The sequence below is a fragment of the Caretta caretta genome, chromosome 25 (assembly GCF_965140235.1).
Source record: "Caretta caretta isolate rCarCar2 chromosome 25, rCarCar1.hap1, whole genome shotgun sequence".
Taxonomy (NCBI): Eukaryota; Metazoa; Chordata; order Testudines; family Cheloniidae; genus Caretta; species Caretta caretta.
In genome coordinates, this window is record NC_134230.1 from 15,071,190 (window position 1) to 15,084,083 (window position 12,894).

Here is a 12,894-nt window from a genome sequence, read left to right on the forward strand (position 1 = left end):
TGCCCAAAACACAGGCGAACTCTTACCAAATTCAGCAGTCAGCCATCAGACTGAAAGATCTAAGCCATGCTGGAAAGCCAAAAAAGGCCTAGCTCAATCATTTTGACAGAGTTGAAACTGAAACAGAAAATTCTCTCTTCACTATACAATACTTCCTCAAACTATTAGGAATAACAAATACTCCCCATTAAAGCACAAGAAAGACAGACTGCACAATTTTAGGAGACGTCAGAGGCACAAATAACCCCAAGACGAGGCAACCTCTCACCAAATCAGAAAGGGAGAGCAACAGCATTAAACCTGTTACTACCATGTCACCAGCCCTAAATTCAGAACCTCAACATTCTGCATGAACTTCGTCATCATAATGTGGCAATAAAGTGATTGAAAATTAACCGAAGAAGCGTTCTTCAGGCCAACATGCAAGTGAATGCATCGAGCAATCTCCCCTGATATTCTACAGCCTTCAGTGATCAGTTTTTTAACTTAATAGAAAACATGGCTCCTGCCTTCCATGATTCACAGGCAGAATCTTTCACCCCCAAACGCCTTCGACAGCTAGCATCAGAATGGATCTCAGCTCTTGATTTTTGAGACAGTATCCCTAGCTAGATCCTAAAATGATCCATAGTCCCAATATGAATGCCATGCACTTTGAACATCCCATTATGCAGCACAGACAAGAAGTTCTCCAGTCTAAAATTCTGGTTATTTCCAGCATGTTCACTGTAGATTAGTAATACTAAACTACCATTTCTCAATACTGTACTTTTCAGTGATCTACATTATATTGAAAACTAGAAGGGTTTCAGTTTTCATTCATGGGGACTAATGTCAGTATTAATTAACAAACAATTGTTTGTGTGTGTCTCAGTTTTTCTGCTCAAGAGAGGTTTAAGTAATTCCAAGATGGGGCCTCTCCTACACACAGGCAACCAATCATGTCAATTAGATTGAAGAGCCTTGAGTGTAAAGCTTCAGCAAACATGACCTGAAAGCCACCGTGGAACACTTTCCATAGAATTGCAAGGGGGTTTATTGTTATGGTTATTAAAAAAATAATTTACTGTTACAAAAGAGATTTTTTTTAAATTCACACCAAACAAGTCACCCCACTAAAGGGATGGTTAGTGATTTACCATCCATAAAAAGGACACTTCAAGCTGGAGTCTCCACTTTCAAAAATAGTCAAGAGATGCTTCTCAACTAGAGGAACAGCTATAAAGTCACATCAGAAGAAAGTGATATCACTACAGACTAATGGGTTTTTACCACCTTATTTTGGGGAACAATTCAGGGTGATAACAGATACATTCAATAGCTTGCACAGCAGCTCTCCACCAAGAATGGAGAGCATTCTAGAATACAGCACCATAGCCGAGTTTTAGGGTTGTTTGCTCTCCAACTTCCTTAAGGTGCTTGATCATTGCGTAACACAACTAGTTCTAGCTACTCATTATCCTTGAGGTCCTCAGCAGGAGTAAACAGACTGGCAAAACTAGGCAGCTACACCATGGATTTGATTAAGAAGCTGTACGAAGACATCTTCAGCCAAAAGGGACCAAGAGATAAGGCTGAAGTTCATGCATACCAAAGCTCACCTAGACACAGGTTCTGCAACTCATTACATGCATGTAAACCTCGACAATCGAAGGAACCCCACTTAAGGCAATAGGGCTCTGTACAGGTACAGGAATTCACCCCTACACAATAAATGGCAGGATCATGCCTTACATCTATACCCAGACGGTTTAGCACTATAGAGAGACAGCCAGCATCATACTACGTCCCTACTTAAAGAACATCTGCTTGAAATCTGGTCAATTAGTTAAAGCACTTTTATGTATGCCACTTGCCTCAGAGTCCCCGTTTTGTCTCTGAAAATTTAAGACTTCTTTTTAAAATCACTCCTATGGTAAAAGCAGGCTGTTTTGCACATGTATGCATGGCTAATTCAGCTACCCAGAGCTCTGCAACAGACACTATTAGCTTGGCTACCACTCATCCAAGGTAACAGTCTAGTAACAAGTCCCATCCCATTTCAAGATTTTAAGCATGCCTTCAGTTAGTTATAGAAAAGGAAAAGGTTAAAAAGCCTGGCCATTTCCAAGAACAACAACTAAAGATACTGAGTGAAAATGTACTATTAGCACATTAAGGTCATTCTGTCATGATGCAATAGGCATTGATTTACACTTGATATTACTGTCCTGATTGCTTTCCTTTTTTTTAAGTGACTAATGCTACTATAATGTAAGGTTTCAGCGTGGTAGCCGTGTATATTATAATGTAAGTACACTGTTGTCCCTTAGAAACTAATTATTTTTTGTGAAATTTTTTTTACATTTAGCACTGGTAAAAAACACAAGCATAGATAGTAACAGCACATCCCTACCCAGATCTCACTAACGTGCCTCATTTCCAATCTTCAACTTTGAGGAGCGAGAGGAGTTCAACCTCCATGGCCTATTTAAACTGTGCCCTCTCTGCAGAGATGCCCCCCAAGGGAGATCAATCAATACCAGCTGTGGTTGCCTAACAGAACCAAAAAGCACAGACAAGAGGATAAAGTAGTTTATAGTTTTCACACTTAGCAGTCTGAGGTAAGCAGTGTTTTTTAACACATGATAAACTTTCCTCTCTTCACCTTTTTCCTAATGTGGACAACATCTATTTCTATCCACAACTGTCTTTCCAGAAACAAGGTTGAAAACACCAAATTGTTTCACATTGGCCACACAACCATCAGATGGACTAGAACCAGTGACCTAGATATGAAAGAACGAGGAGTACTTGTGGCACCTTAGAGACTAACAAATGTATCTGAGCATAAGCTTTTGTGGACTAAAGCCCACTTCATCAGATCCATGTAGTGGAAATCATTTGTATACATCCAGGAATATTCCTTCCAGATTTAACTTTGAAAAAATGATAGATAGTGTTTCCCATCCTTCTGGCTTCAATAAACCACTTTCTTAGAATAAGTTTAAATCTAGGAACTGTTAACAAGAGGACACAACAGAATCTCAGCAGCGCAAGGGAAGACTCCCAAACCAATATAAGGTTTTATAATCTATTCACTCAAGCTTTTGCCCAGAGAGAGAAATATGGAGGCATTTTGTGGAGAGAGACCATTTAGTCTGATATTTGTTGAGTTATTCCTTTTCCTCATACACGAGGTTAGAATGTGACAGATAAGCCAGCAGCTCTCCTGGGGAACGTTGGCAGCCACTGTGTCGAGTCATTAAAAACTAAAACAAAGCACAGACTGTAAGAGACAATGCTGCATCAGCAGGGAAGCAGACTGAATCTACAGGACATCTCCATTTCTAACAGCCATGATTCTATGACTGTAAGAGCACAGGAAAATGCCCTAACAAGCCTTTCAATTTATTAAAGGGACCCTAAAGGGTACATTTATACTGCAGCTCGAAGCGAGCCTGAGCCCAGGTAGACAGACTCACACTAACTCTACTTTAGCTAGCATGCTAAAAATAACAGTGTGGAGACTGCAGTACAGGGACTAACAACCCGACTACAGACCTAGAGGGCTGAGCAGGTTTGTATTTGGGTGGCTAGCCCATGCCATGGCCTACAACAGCCACACCACTGTGCCTAGATTGAGTAGAGCTAGGGCATCTGTCTACCAAGACTCAGAGGCATGCTTCCAGCTGCAGTGTAGAATAACTATCACAATGGTTCATCCCTTCCTAATAAATAGAAAAAATACACCAGTTTAGTGGGAAAGTCTCTCTGGCTAGTATAGGTGGAGTTAGGTGACTGATCCTAGGGTAGCAGGTTTCAGAGGAACAGCCGTGTTAGTCTGTATTCGCAAAAAGAAAAGGAGTACTTGTGGTACCTTAGAGACTAACCAATTTATTTGAGCATGAGCTTTCGTGAGATACATCTGATGAAGTGAGCTGTAGCTCACGAAAGCTCATGCTCAAATAAATTGGTTAGTCTCTAAGGTGCCACAAGTACTCCTTTTCTTTTTAGGGTAGCAGGAGATCTTTCCTGGGGGATAAGAATTGTTTGGAAGCAACTTGACTTAACTGCACAGGGGGGTGAAGAGTGGATAGAGAAAGTCCCTCCACTTCATACATACCCCTGCCCCTCACCTTGAGAAGGACGAAGAACTCGAAGATGCGGCGGAACGAGGGTGGGAAGAGGCGGGCATAGGTTACAGCCATCTTGAAGAAAAGGGCATGGAAGAGGCGATCGCGCACATTAATCAGGGGGTTCTGGTTGAGGTTCGGGTTCCGTACCCCCCGGTTGTTTCCACCAGCAGCCCCACCACCCCCGTTGTTGTTCATTGGGTGATTGTGATTGTTCGCATTGGGCTGATTCTCCGACATCCTGATCCTCTGGGGGTGGGGGAGCGTCAATGGGAGAGGCTACTTTCTTCCCGTGAGGAAGGCGCTCGGGAAGAGAACTCTGGGGGGCGCTCTGTCCCCCCGGATTTAGCCCTTTTGGTGGGGTGGGAGGAGAGGGAAGGAAAAAGGCAGCTGTGCCTCTCAGGGGGGAGTGTCTACCCTCTCAAAGTCTAAGGCAGTCTCCCTGGGGGTGGGTGGATCAGCGCCCCTTTGCGCTGGGGGAATGGGACGCCCGGCAGAGGGACCTGTGTGCTAGGGGGAAAATCGCTGCTGTTTCTGCAAAGGAGGAGGGGGGGGTGGGGAGAAGGGACTCGAGGGCTAGCCCCAGGAGGCTCACACCTCGGCACAGTCCGGGGAGGGGGAGACCCCTTGGGGCGGGGGGGTCACTAGCTCCCCCTTGGGGGCGGGGCGCTGTTCCCCTGCAGGATGCGGGGGGCAGTCCGTCCCCTAGGGCTCGGGGTGCTGCCCCTAGGGGCGGCCCAGCCCGCTATGAGGGGCCGCGGGGGGGGGGGGGTCTCAGCCCCGGGTCGGGGGGCGCTCAGGCCTGGCGGGAGCCCTTCTCGCGGCAGGCTCGGGAGCGTGACCCCCCGGGCGGGGGGGGGGGGGGGCGCGCTGGGGCCGCGCTACCAGCCGCGGCGGGGCCGGGGCAGGCCCGGGGCGGGACGCGGCTCCTGGGCCGGCCCGGCGGCCATGGGGGCCCCGCTCCGCCCTGCCTCCCTCGCCGTGCCCAGGGGCCTCCTCACGCGCCCGGCCACGCTCCGCGTCTCACTGCCCCAGGATCAGAGGTGCCGCCGCCGCCATCTTCTTCCCCCTCCTGCCCCGGCCCGGACGCTACTCAACAACAACGAGCGGGCGAGGCCCAAGAGAGGCGGCTTAACAGGGAACGCTGGGACGGTGGCGGGCGAGAGAGGCCGGGCCTTTCAGGCCTTATTTGTGTATTCAAATAAGCCGCTCTGCTTCCCGTCGTGCACCGCGAAACGGGACTGGTACAAAAATGTAAAGGTATTCAGAGAATGAGCATACAAAAGCGCCGCCCAACCTGTCAGACCCTGGTTGTTGCCTTCTTTAATTATTAACGCGTCCCTCTGTACCAAAAATATTGTTCACCCTAACTTATAAATAAGAGTATTTACAGAGGTTTAAATAGCAACGTGGTCGGGCTTAGATTTGTGCTCGCTTCGGCAGCACATATACTAAAATTGGAACGATACAGAGAAGATTAGCATGGCCCCTGCGCAAGGATGACACGCAAATTCGTGAAGCGTTCCATATTTTTGGTGAGCGCCTGGCTGGGCTCTAGCCAGGTAGGGGTGACTCCACCCCCTCATGGCAGAGACCCACCACTGAATCCACAGCCACGCCCTGTGGCCACAGAAGCCTGCAGTGGGCGCAGTGGCAGCCGCCCTCGGGGAACCTTTTACCATCCTAAGCTCAGCGCGGAGCACAAGGGGCTGCAGGGGGGAAAGTCGCACCGTGGGCACGGTCCAAAGGTCCTGCCCAGCCACCGCACCGTGACAAGGCCACACTGGGGCGGACCAATGGGCCCTCTAGCCCAATATCCCGGCTCTGGGAGGTCAGCGCCAGATGCTTGCAGAGGGAAATGAGCCGAACAGGGCAATTATCAAGTGAGCCATTCCACGCCATCCAGTCCCAGCTTCTGGCAGTCAGCGGTTTAGGGACACCCGGCGCATGGGTTGTGTCCCTGACCATCCTGGCTAACAGCTATTGCTGGACCTAGCCCCCAGGAACACATCTGATTCTTTTGTGAACCCAGTTCTACTTTGGGCCTTCACAAAATCCCCTGGCAATGAGTTCCACAGGTTGCCTGTGCGTTTTGTTCTTATGGGCCTTGCAGGAGGCGCATGGATTGAACTAGAACAAGGTGTTGGCTTGGCAAACAGAATGGGCACGCCATGCTCACAGCTGGCCTTACCGACGCTAGGGAATGTTACCAAACACCTTCCCCAGTGGCTGCTCCCGCTGGCTCAGCTGCAGCGGCAGGAAGCCCACATTTAGCCAAGACGCTGGCAGCTGCCAGCATATTTACTGCCTGCTCGTACGCTCAGCTGTCCCAGTGGCTAAAACGGGTCGGCAACCTTTCAGAAGTGGGGTGTCGCGTCTTCATTGATTCACTCTAAGCTAAGGTTTCGCGTGCCAGTGATACATTTTAACATTTTTTTAGACAGTCTCTTTCTATAAGTCTATAATATGTAACTAAACTATTGTTGTATGCAAAGAAAATAAGATCTTTAAAATGTTTAAGAAGCTTCACTGAAAATTAAATTAAAATGCAGAGCCCCCCGGGCCACTGGCCAGGACCCAGGCAGTGTGAGTGCCCCTGACAATCAGCTCGCAGGCCATAGGTTGCCTGCCCCTGGTCTAAAACGGCTGGTGCTTGGGCCACGTGCCCCCCAGCAGCACAGCACCGTGGCCCTAGACCCAACACGGAAAACATGGCACTGTTGGTAAACACACTGGAAGAGCCCTGTGCCCACAGGCAGCGGTGCAGGATCTGCTGTTGTATGAAAACAGGCTCCCGGGGAGGAAGCAATGTTCTACCCCGAGCTGAGCAGCAGCCGGCAAGGAGCAGAGACGCCCACCGGGCAACACGCCAGCTCCGAGCTGCCCTTTAGCTATGGTTGTTGGTGTCTGGCAGCGTTATCACTTTAAGTCCCAGCAATGCCTGTATTTTTTTCATTCATCTTTTGGAACCCATCCAGGGCCCACACATTAAAAATCACTCAGGCTGGCTAGCTACTGCTTCTGGCCCCTTGTTAAAACAGGCTTCCCAGGACCCCCAGCACACCACACACAGCAATGGATGAACATCACAATCTCCCCAGTGAGATGGGTCCCTGCCACGATCATCCCATCCCTTGTGGCCCCAAAGGCATTTAAAAAACCCAGCACCGCTTCCCCCCTCCGCGTCTGGCGAACTCCCTCTTCCAGAATCCACATCTGTTTAACTTCCGCCCGGGCCTATGTCTGATCAAACTACTGTCCCCCATGTCTGGTTAAACTCCCTGATCCTGGGAGATTTATCTGGGATCACAGCTGTCTTCAGTGCTCTGGCTAGATGCAAATCACAAAGCACCAGGTTACAGCCAAGGATGCCCCAGAGGCAGGCTGACCCCTTTCAGGAGCTAAATATGGCAGCAGGTGCTATGCATTAACCACCTGATTACACTTGAGGGTCCCAGGGAGGCCGCCCCATCCCTAAATCAGCCACTAGTCTGCAGCTGCTTGGGCTGGGTGTGGTCTGTGGGATGATTCGCTCCAGCTGTCTGAGTGGCCAGGGAAAGGGAAGCTGGACAGGGGCCAATACCCCCACCCAGCAGTGAAACAGGAGCTGCCCTGCCGAGGGGGGTGGGGCAGCAGGAAAAACCACCTCTGTTGACACCTCAAAAATCTTGCTCCCCTTAATTAGACTCTGCTTGCAAATAAGTCATTGACATGTGGGCCCTTCCCATGCCTGGCCAGGTGGCTCTCTCTGCTTCACCACTGATTCTCACAGTGTCCTCATCCCACCTAGGTGCACTAGACAGTGGTTCTCAAGCCCTCTTTCAGGTCCTTTGATATAAGTGACAAAGAAATCAGCAGCTCTCTTGGCTCGGCGTTGGCAACTGTGGAAAGGCACCTTGCAACTACGGAGCCCTTCTGAGCTCCAGTGCGGGCCAACTGGTTTCTCTGTGGCAACTCAACATCCCACCTGGTCCTGATGGAGAGCTGGGCCCAAGATGCTGTCTGCAAGGCGTCCAGCCTTGCTGCTCCCTTCAGTCCCAAGCCCAGGAAGAACCAACTGCGGTGACTTGAGAATAATTTTCAAACCCTTCAGCAAAATAATTGTAACTTGTTTTAGACCTTTCATAAATAACCACGACATGCTTTTGAAGCAATTTGTGCGATTTGGCTTGATGGGTTCACCCCACAGGGCGCTCTTCCAGGCCTCATTCCTTCAAAGCAAAATCTAGCCATTGAATTGAAGCAGGAGCCCAGATGGCATTGCCTAGAACCCCTTTTGCCCTCTTCAGTGGCCAGAAGGAAGGGAAAAAAGCAGGACTGCCTGTGTGTTAGTCCCTTGTTTCTTATACCAGAGTACGCGCTAAGGATTCTCATTCTGTCAATGCCATCAGTGACAGCGGAACTATGGGGGCCATGGGGCTGGAGCCGTGGGTAACTGTGTTACTGTTCACACGGCTGTTGGGGTGAGGCCACTGAGCAGTGGTTCTCAACCAGGGGTCCGGCACCCACTTCGAAGCCGCGAGCAGGTTTCAGGGAGGCCGCCAAGCAGGGCTGGCATTAGACCTGCTGGGCCCCAGGGCAGAAAGCTGAAACCCCCCACCACCTGGGTGGAAGCCCGGGGGGCCAAGTCCTGCCACCCGGGGCTGAAGCTGAAGCCTGAGCAACTTAGCTTCGTAGGGCCCCCTGTGGCGCGGGGCGCTGGGGCAATGGCCCTGCTTGCTGCCCCCTAACGCCGGCCCTGGCTTTTGTCTGCAGAAACCAGTTGTTGTGGCACAGGGGGGCTGTGGAGTTTTTATAGCATGTTGTGGGGGGGCTCAGTAAGACAAAGGTTGAGAACTCCAGGTCCAGAGAGCTCGGATGGGACGACTGGACCGCAGAAGGAGGCAGCTGTAGAGCAATAAGGGACGGCTGGTGACTTATCAGCGATAAGCCAACTCCTGCCAGTAGCTAGCCGGGTTCTTTTCGATGAGTTCACTCTTCAGAACACGCCCCCTTCTCCCAGGTGAGAAGAATGCCGGGCTCTCCGCTGACCCGCAGCAGCACCGGTCTGCATGGGACCGAGCTGGAGCAGGAATAGCCACCATGCACCTTCAGGTTAGCCCAGGGGCCAGGGCAGGACTGGAACAGCAGTTTTGACATGCTCCCATGCCCACCCACTGCTAACCCGTGGCACGAGGGCTCAAGGCGGAGGCTGGCTGGCTGGGCTTACAAGCCGAAACATCTGTCAGAAAGCACCTTTGGCCCGCAGCAGCCCCCCACACCTCTTGTGCAGTAACGCCACCTAGCCCCTTCAGCTTTAATCTTAGGCCACAGCGTGGTCCTGCTCTCACCTGATGTTGTCCGGAGCAAGGGGGCAGAGCTGCAGCCACCTGACTAATTTCAGTGCGGGGGCTCCAGTAAAAGTGGCTTCAGGAGCAGTAGCCCTGGTCCCTGCAGTGTCAGTATCCAGCCTGTGCAGCTGCCCGTCTATTGCTCCTGTGCTGGGACGCACTACTTACTAGAGAAGGGGCGCCCATGGGTGAGGTTACCTTGCCCAGCAGAGGCGCCTGGAGACATACACGAGCCCAGAATTCCTCCAGTCGTACCTGTGCCTAAGTGCTGACTCGCGACTGTATTCAAACCCGGGCCCCCTGGCTGAGTGGGCGGAACGACTCCATGACACTGTTATGCGTATAAGAAGCACTCGGGATTTTTTTTCAGGGGAAAAGGCAATACGCTGCGTTTACTGAAGATACAACAATTAACATATGCATTCAATCACACACACACACACACACACACAAAATCCCGCCAGTCGACGTTATAGTTACCAGTCTAGAGTCCGGATCAATCTAGTGGCCAGCTAGGTGGATCATGGGTAGGGAGGCGCCAGGGTCCTTCAGTCGCAACACGATGCTCTGGGGAAATCGTGGCAGGATGAATCCAAAGTGTCATGGCAAGGCGCCCTGTTTATATAGTGATCTTTTTTTTTTTAATTGGGACCAATGAGTTTTGCACCATTGTGCTGTGATTAATTGTTGTTTGACGAGTGCTTGTTTTTTTTAATTGTTTTTATTTTTTATGACAGCTATTTTGTTCCTATTGTTAGGTGCCTGTTTATTTTTTAGAGTTGTCAATTTGCCCTTTTCTGACATTTTAATAGGGGCGTGTTGCAGCCTCCTTGAGCCTGGCGTCCGTTTCTGGTTTTTCTCTTGTACATCTGGCTTAGCGATGGCCTTCACACTTCTTTTTTTACACATACCTTCCTTATTTACACACAAAACAGAATTAATTTACACAGAACATTTTAAACCGGAACATCAAGCTGCGATGCACAAGCAAACCATCACAGCATTCTTTTACTTATTTTAAAATGCTAAACCTACAACAAAGCAGTGGCCGTAAAACCTCTGTAGCTGCCTTGAAATCAACCCAGACACCGATTCCGGCTGCTGCGTCTTTACTAAATGGCCCGTTAGGCCGTTCCTTTTTGCTATTTAAAGAGGGTGGCTGGCAGAATATAATTAAATCAGACACCAAGACATTTAATACATGCTACATTCTTCTTTTTTTTTATTTTTTATTTTAAATGATACACAATTCAAACATAAAATTTTACTACTACAACACAAGGTCTGTACGAGGACAGACGTCCCTGCCGGCGACTCCCTGTTAGCCCGCGCTGAGGACAACCTCCCGGGGCCTTCCGGGAGCGACAGTCATGTGGCCTGACTGCAGAAGCGGGCTGCCATATTGAAAGCAAGGACAGGCTGAAGCCAAGGTGTGTGGCTGAACATGCCCTGCCCTGGGGCGTGGTACAAAGCTGTGTTGTGTTGATCCAGGCTGTTTGTGTTGCTACTGGTGCGGTGGCCTCGGAGCTCCAGCCAAGCCTGCGGGTGTTCAGCAGGAGGGCGGGCAGAGCAGCCCATGGAGGGCAGGAAGAAAGCCCCGGGGATCGTCTGTTCATCCGGGTGCCCGCAGACATGGGGGGCCCGCCCCCCAAAGCAGTGCGGGAGGCCTCAAACGGGCCGTGCCTGACGGCTGCATCATCACACGCTGCACCAAGCCTCGATCATTAGCCGATGCATGTGGACAGTGGACAGTGGACCTAGGGGTGACAGTGGACGAGAAGCTGGATATGAGTCAGCAGTGTGCCCTTGTTGCCAAGAAGGCCAATGGCATTTTGGGATGTATAAGTAGGGGCAGAGCGAGCAGATCGAGGGAAGTGATCGTTCCCCTCTATTCGACATTGGTGAGGCCTCATCTGGAGTACTGTGTCCAGTTTTGGGCCCCACACTACAAGAAGGATGTGGATAAATTGGAGAGAGTCCAGCGAAGGGCAACAAAAATGATTAGGGGTCTGGAACACATGACTTATGAGGAGAGGCTGAGGGAACTGGGATTGTTTAGTCTGCAGAAGAGAAGAATGAGGGGGGATTTGATAGCTGCTTTCAACTACCTGAGAGGTGGTTCCAGAGAGGATGGTTCTAGACTATTCTCAGTGGTAGAAGAGGACAGGACAAGGAGTAATGGTCTCAAGTTGCAGTGGGGGAGGTTTAGGTTGGATATTAGGAAAAACTTTTTCACTAGGAGGGTGGTGAAACACTGGAATGCGTTACCTAGGGAGGTGGTAGAAGCTCCTTCCTTAGAAGTTTTTAAGGTCAGGCTTGACAAAGCCCTGGCTGGGATGATTTAATTGGGGATTGGTCCTGCTTTGAGCAGGGGGTTGGACTAGATGACCTCCTGAGGGCCCTTCCAACCCTGATATTCTATGATTCTATGACACCGCTCCAGCTCCCCCCACAAAAACCAGATTGGGCGTCCCCGGACCCCTCACGCCCTGCCCCAAAGAGCCTCTCTGCACGCAAGCCCATCGGCCGTGTGGGAACGTGCCCTACCTGGCAAGAGAGAAACTGGCTGCAGCCACGAAGTCTACGGCCAACCTTTCAGAGGAGGCATTGAGACCATGCCCCTATCTGTCGCCAATACAGACCAGCATTGGCCTGCCTGCTCCAGGACACCAAAGTCCTCTAAGTATTATATTGTCCAGAGGCTCAGAAGCCTATTGGCTGTTCTGGGCCCCTGGTCAAAGCAAATACCTCCTTGACCTTTGCAAAACCAATATCCTTGCCATGGCTGTGGCAGCTGGTTTGCGGCAGCCAGTGCTGAGCCCAGCGAGTGGCATCTCCTGGTGTCCAGCGGTTCCCCCCACCTGCTGGCCATAGGCTCACACACAGACTGCAAGCTCTCCAGGGAGGGGAATGGCTCTCTGCTAGCCAAACATCCAGAGCCGAGCACAATGGGGCCCTGGCCTCTAGAAACTCCTGTGAATCTAATACTAATAAATACCAGTATGAGGCAGCTACTCGGGGGGTGCTGCAGGTGAGGGAGAGTAAGAGGGCATCAATAGCGGAATAAGGGCTAGGGAGTGGGAGGTTTGGGGTCATGGGGAAAGGGATGGAAGCTGTCCTAAGTGAGAGGCAGCGTGATCTAGTGTTTAAAGCACTGGGTTGGGAGGCTTGGGTTCTATTCTTGAGTCTCCCAAAGTTCTGCCTCTGGTAAGTCACAGCCCCCGCTTGGTGCCTCAGTTTCCTCATCTGTAAAATGGGGCTAACGTGACTGACCTCCTTTGTAAAGCACTAAGTGCTATTGCTGAAAAACACCAGCGAATAGTAATCCTTAGCGCGTCACTGGAAAAGTTGGCACTCGCTGTGCTGGATGATTGGGTGGGCTAAGAGAATGGGCACCAGGGGCAGCCCAGGTGGCAATCCGGGAAAGGGCATACAGCGCACGGGGTGCC

At 50.7% G+C, this 12,894-nt stretch overlaps 1 protein-coding gene and 1 non-coding gene across 4 annotated transcripts in view; one reads left to right on the forward strand and one right to left on the reverse strand.

The window, feature by feature from the left end:
* TMEM259 (transmembrane protein 259) overlaps nucleotides 1-5,213 on the reverse strand; it is a 30,356-nt gene extending 25,143 nt beyond the window's left edge. For 2 of the 3 annotated variants that reach the window (XM_048831302.2, XM_048831301.2), the window contains exon 1: nucleotides 4,119-5,213. In XM_048831302.2, coding sequence (XP_048687259.2) covers nucleotides 4,119-4,355 — 237 coding nt within the window. In that variant the 5' untranslated portion in view covers nucleotides 4,356-5,213. The remainder of the gene's footprint in view (nucleotides 1-4,118) is intronic. The other variant, XM_075123253.1, reaches the window with a different exon arrangement.
* Nucleotides 5,214-5,542: 329 nt separating this feature from the next.
* On the forward strand, nucleotides 5,543-5,649 carry LOC125627361 (U6 spliceosomal RNA). The gene has a single exon (XR_007353992.1). It is a non-coding gene; the product is annotated as a U6 spliceosomal RNA (small nuclear RNA).
* The last annotated feature ends 7,245 nt before the right edge of the window (nucleotides 5,650-12,894 follow it).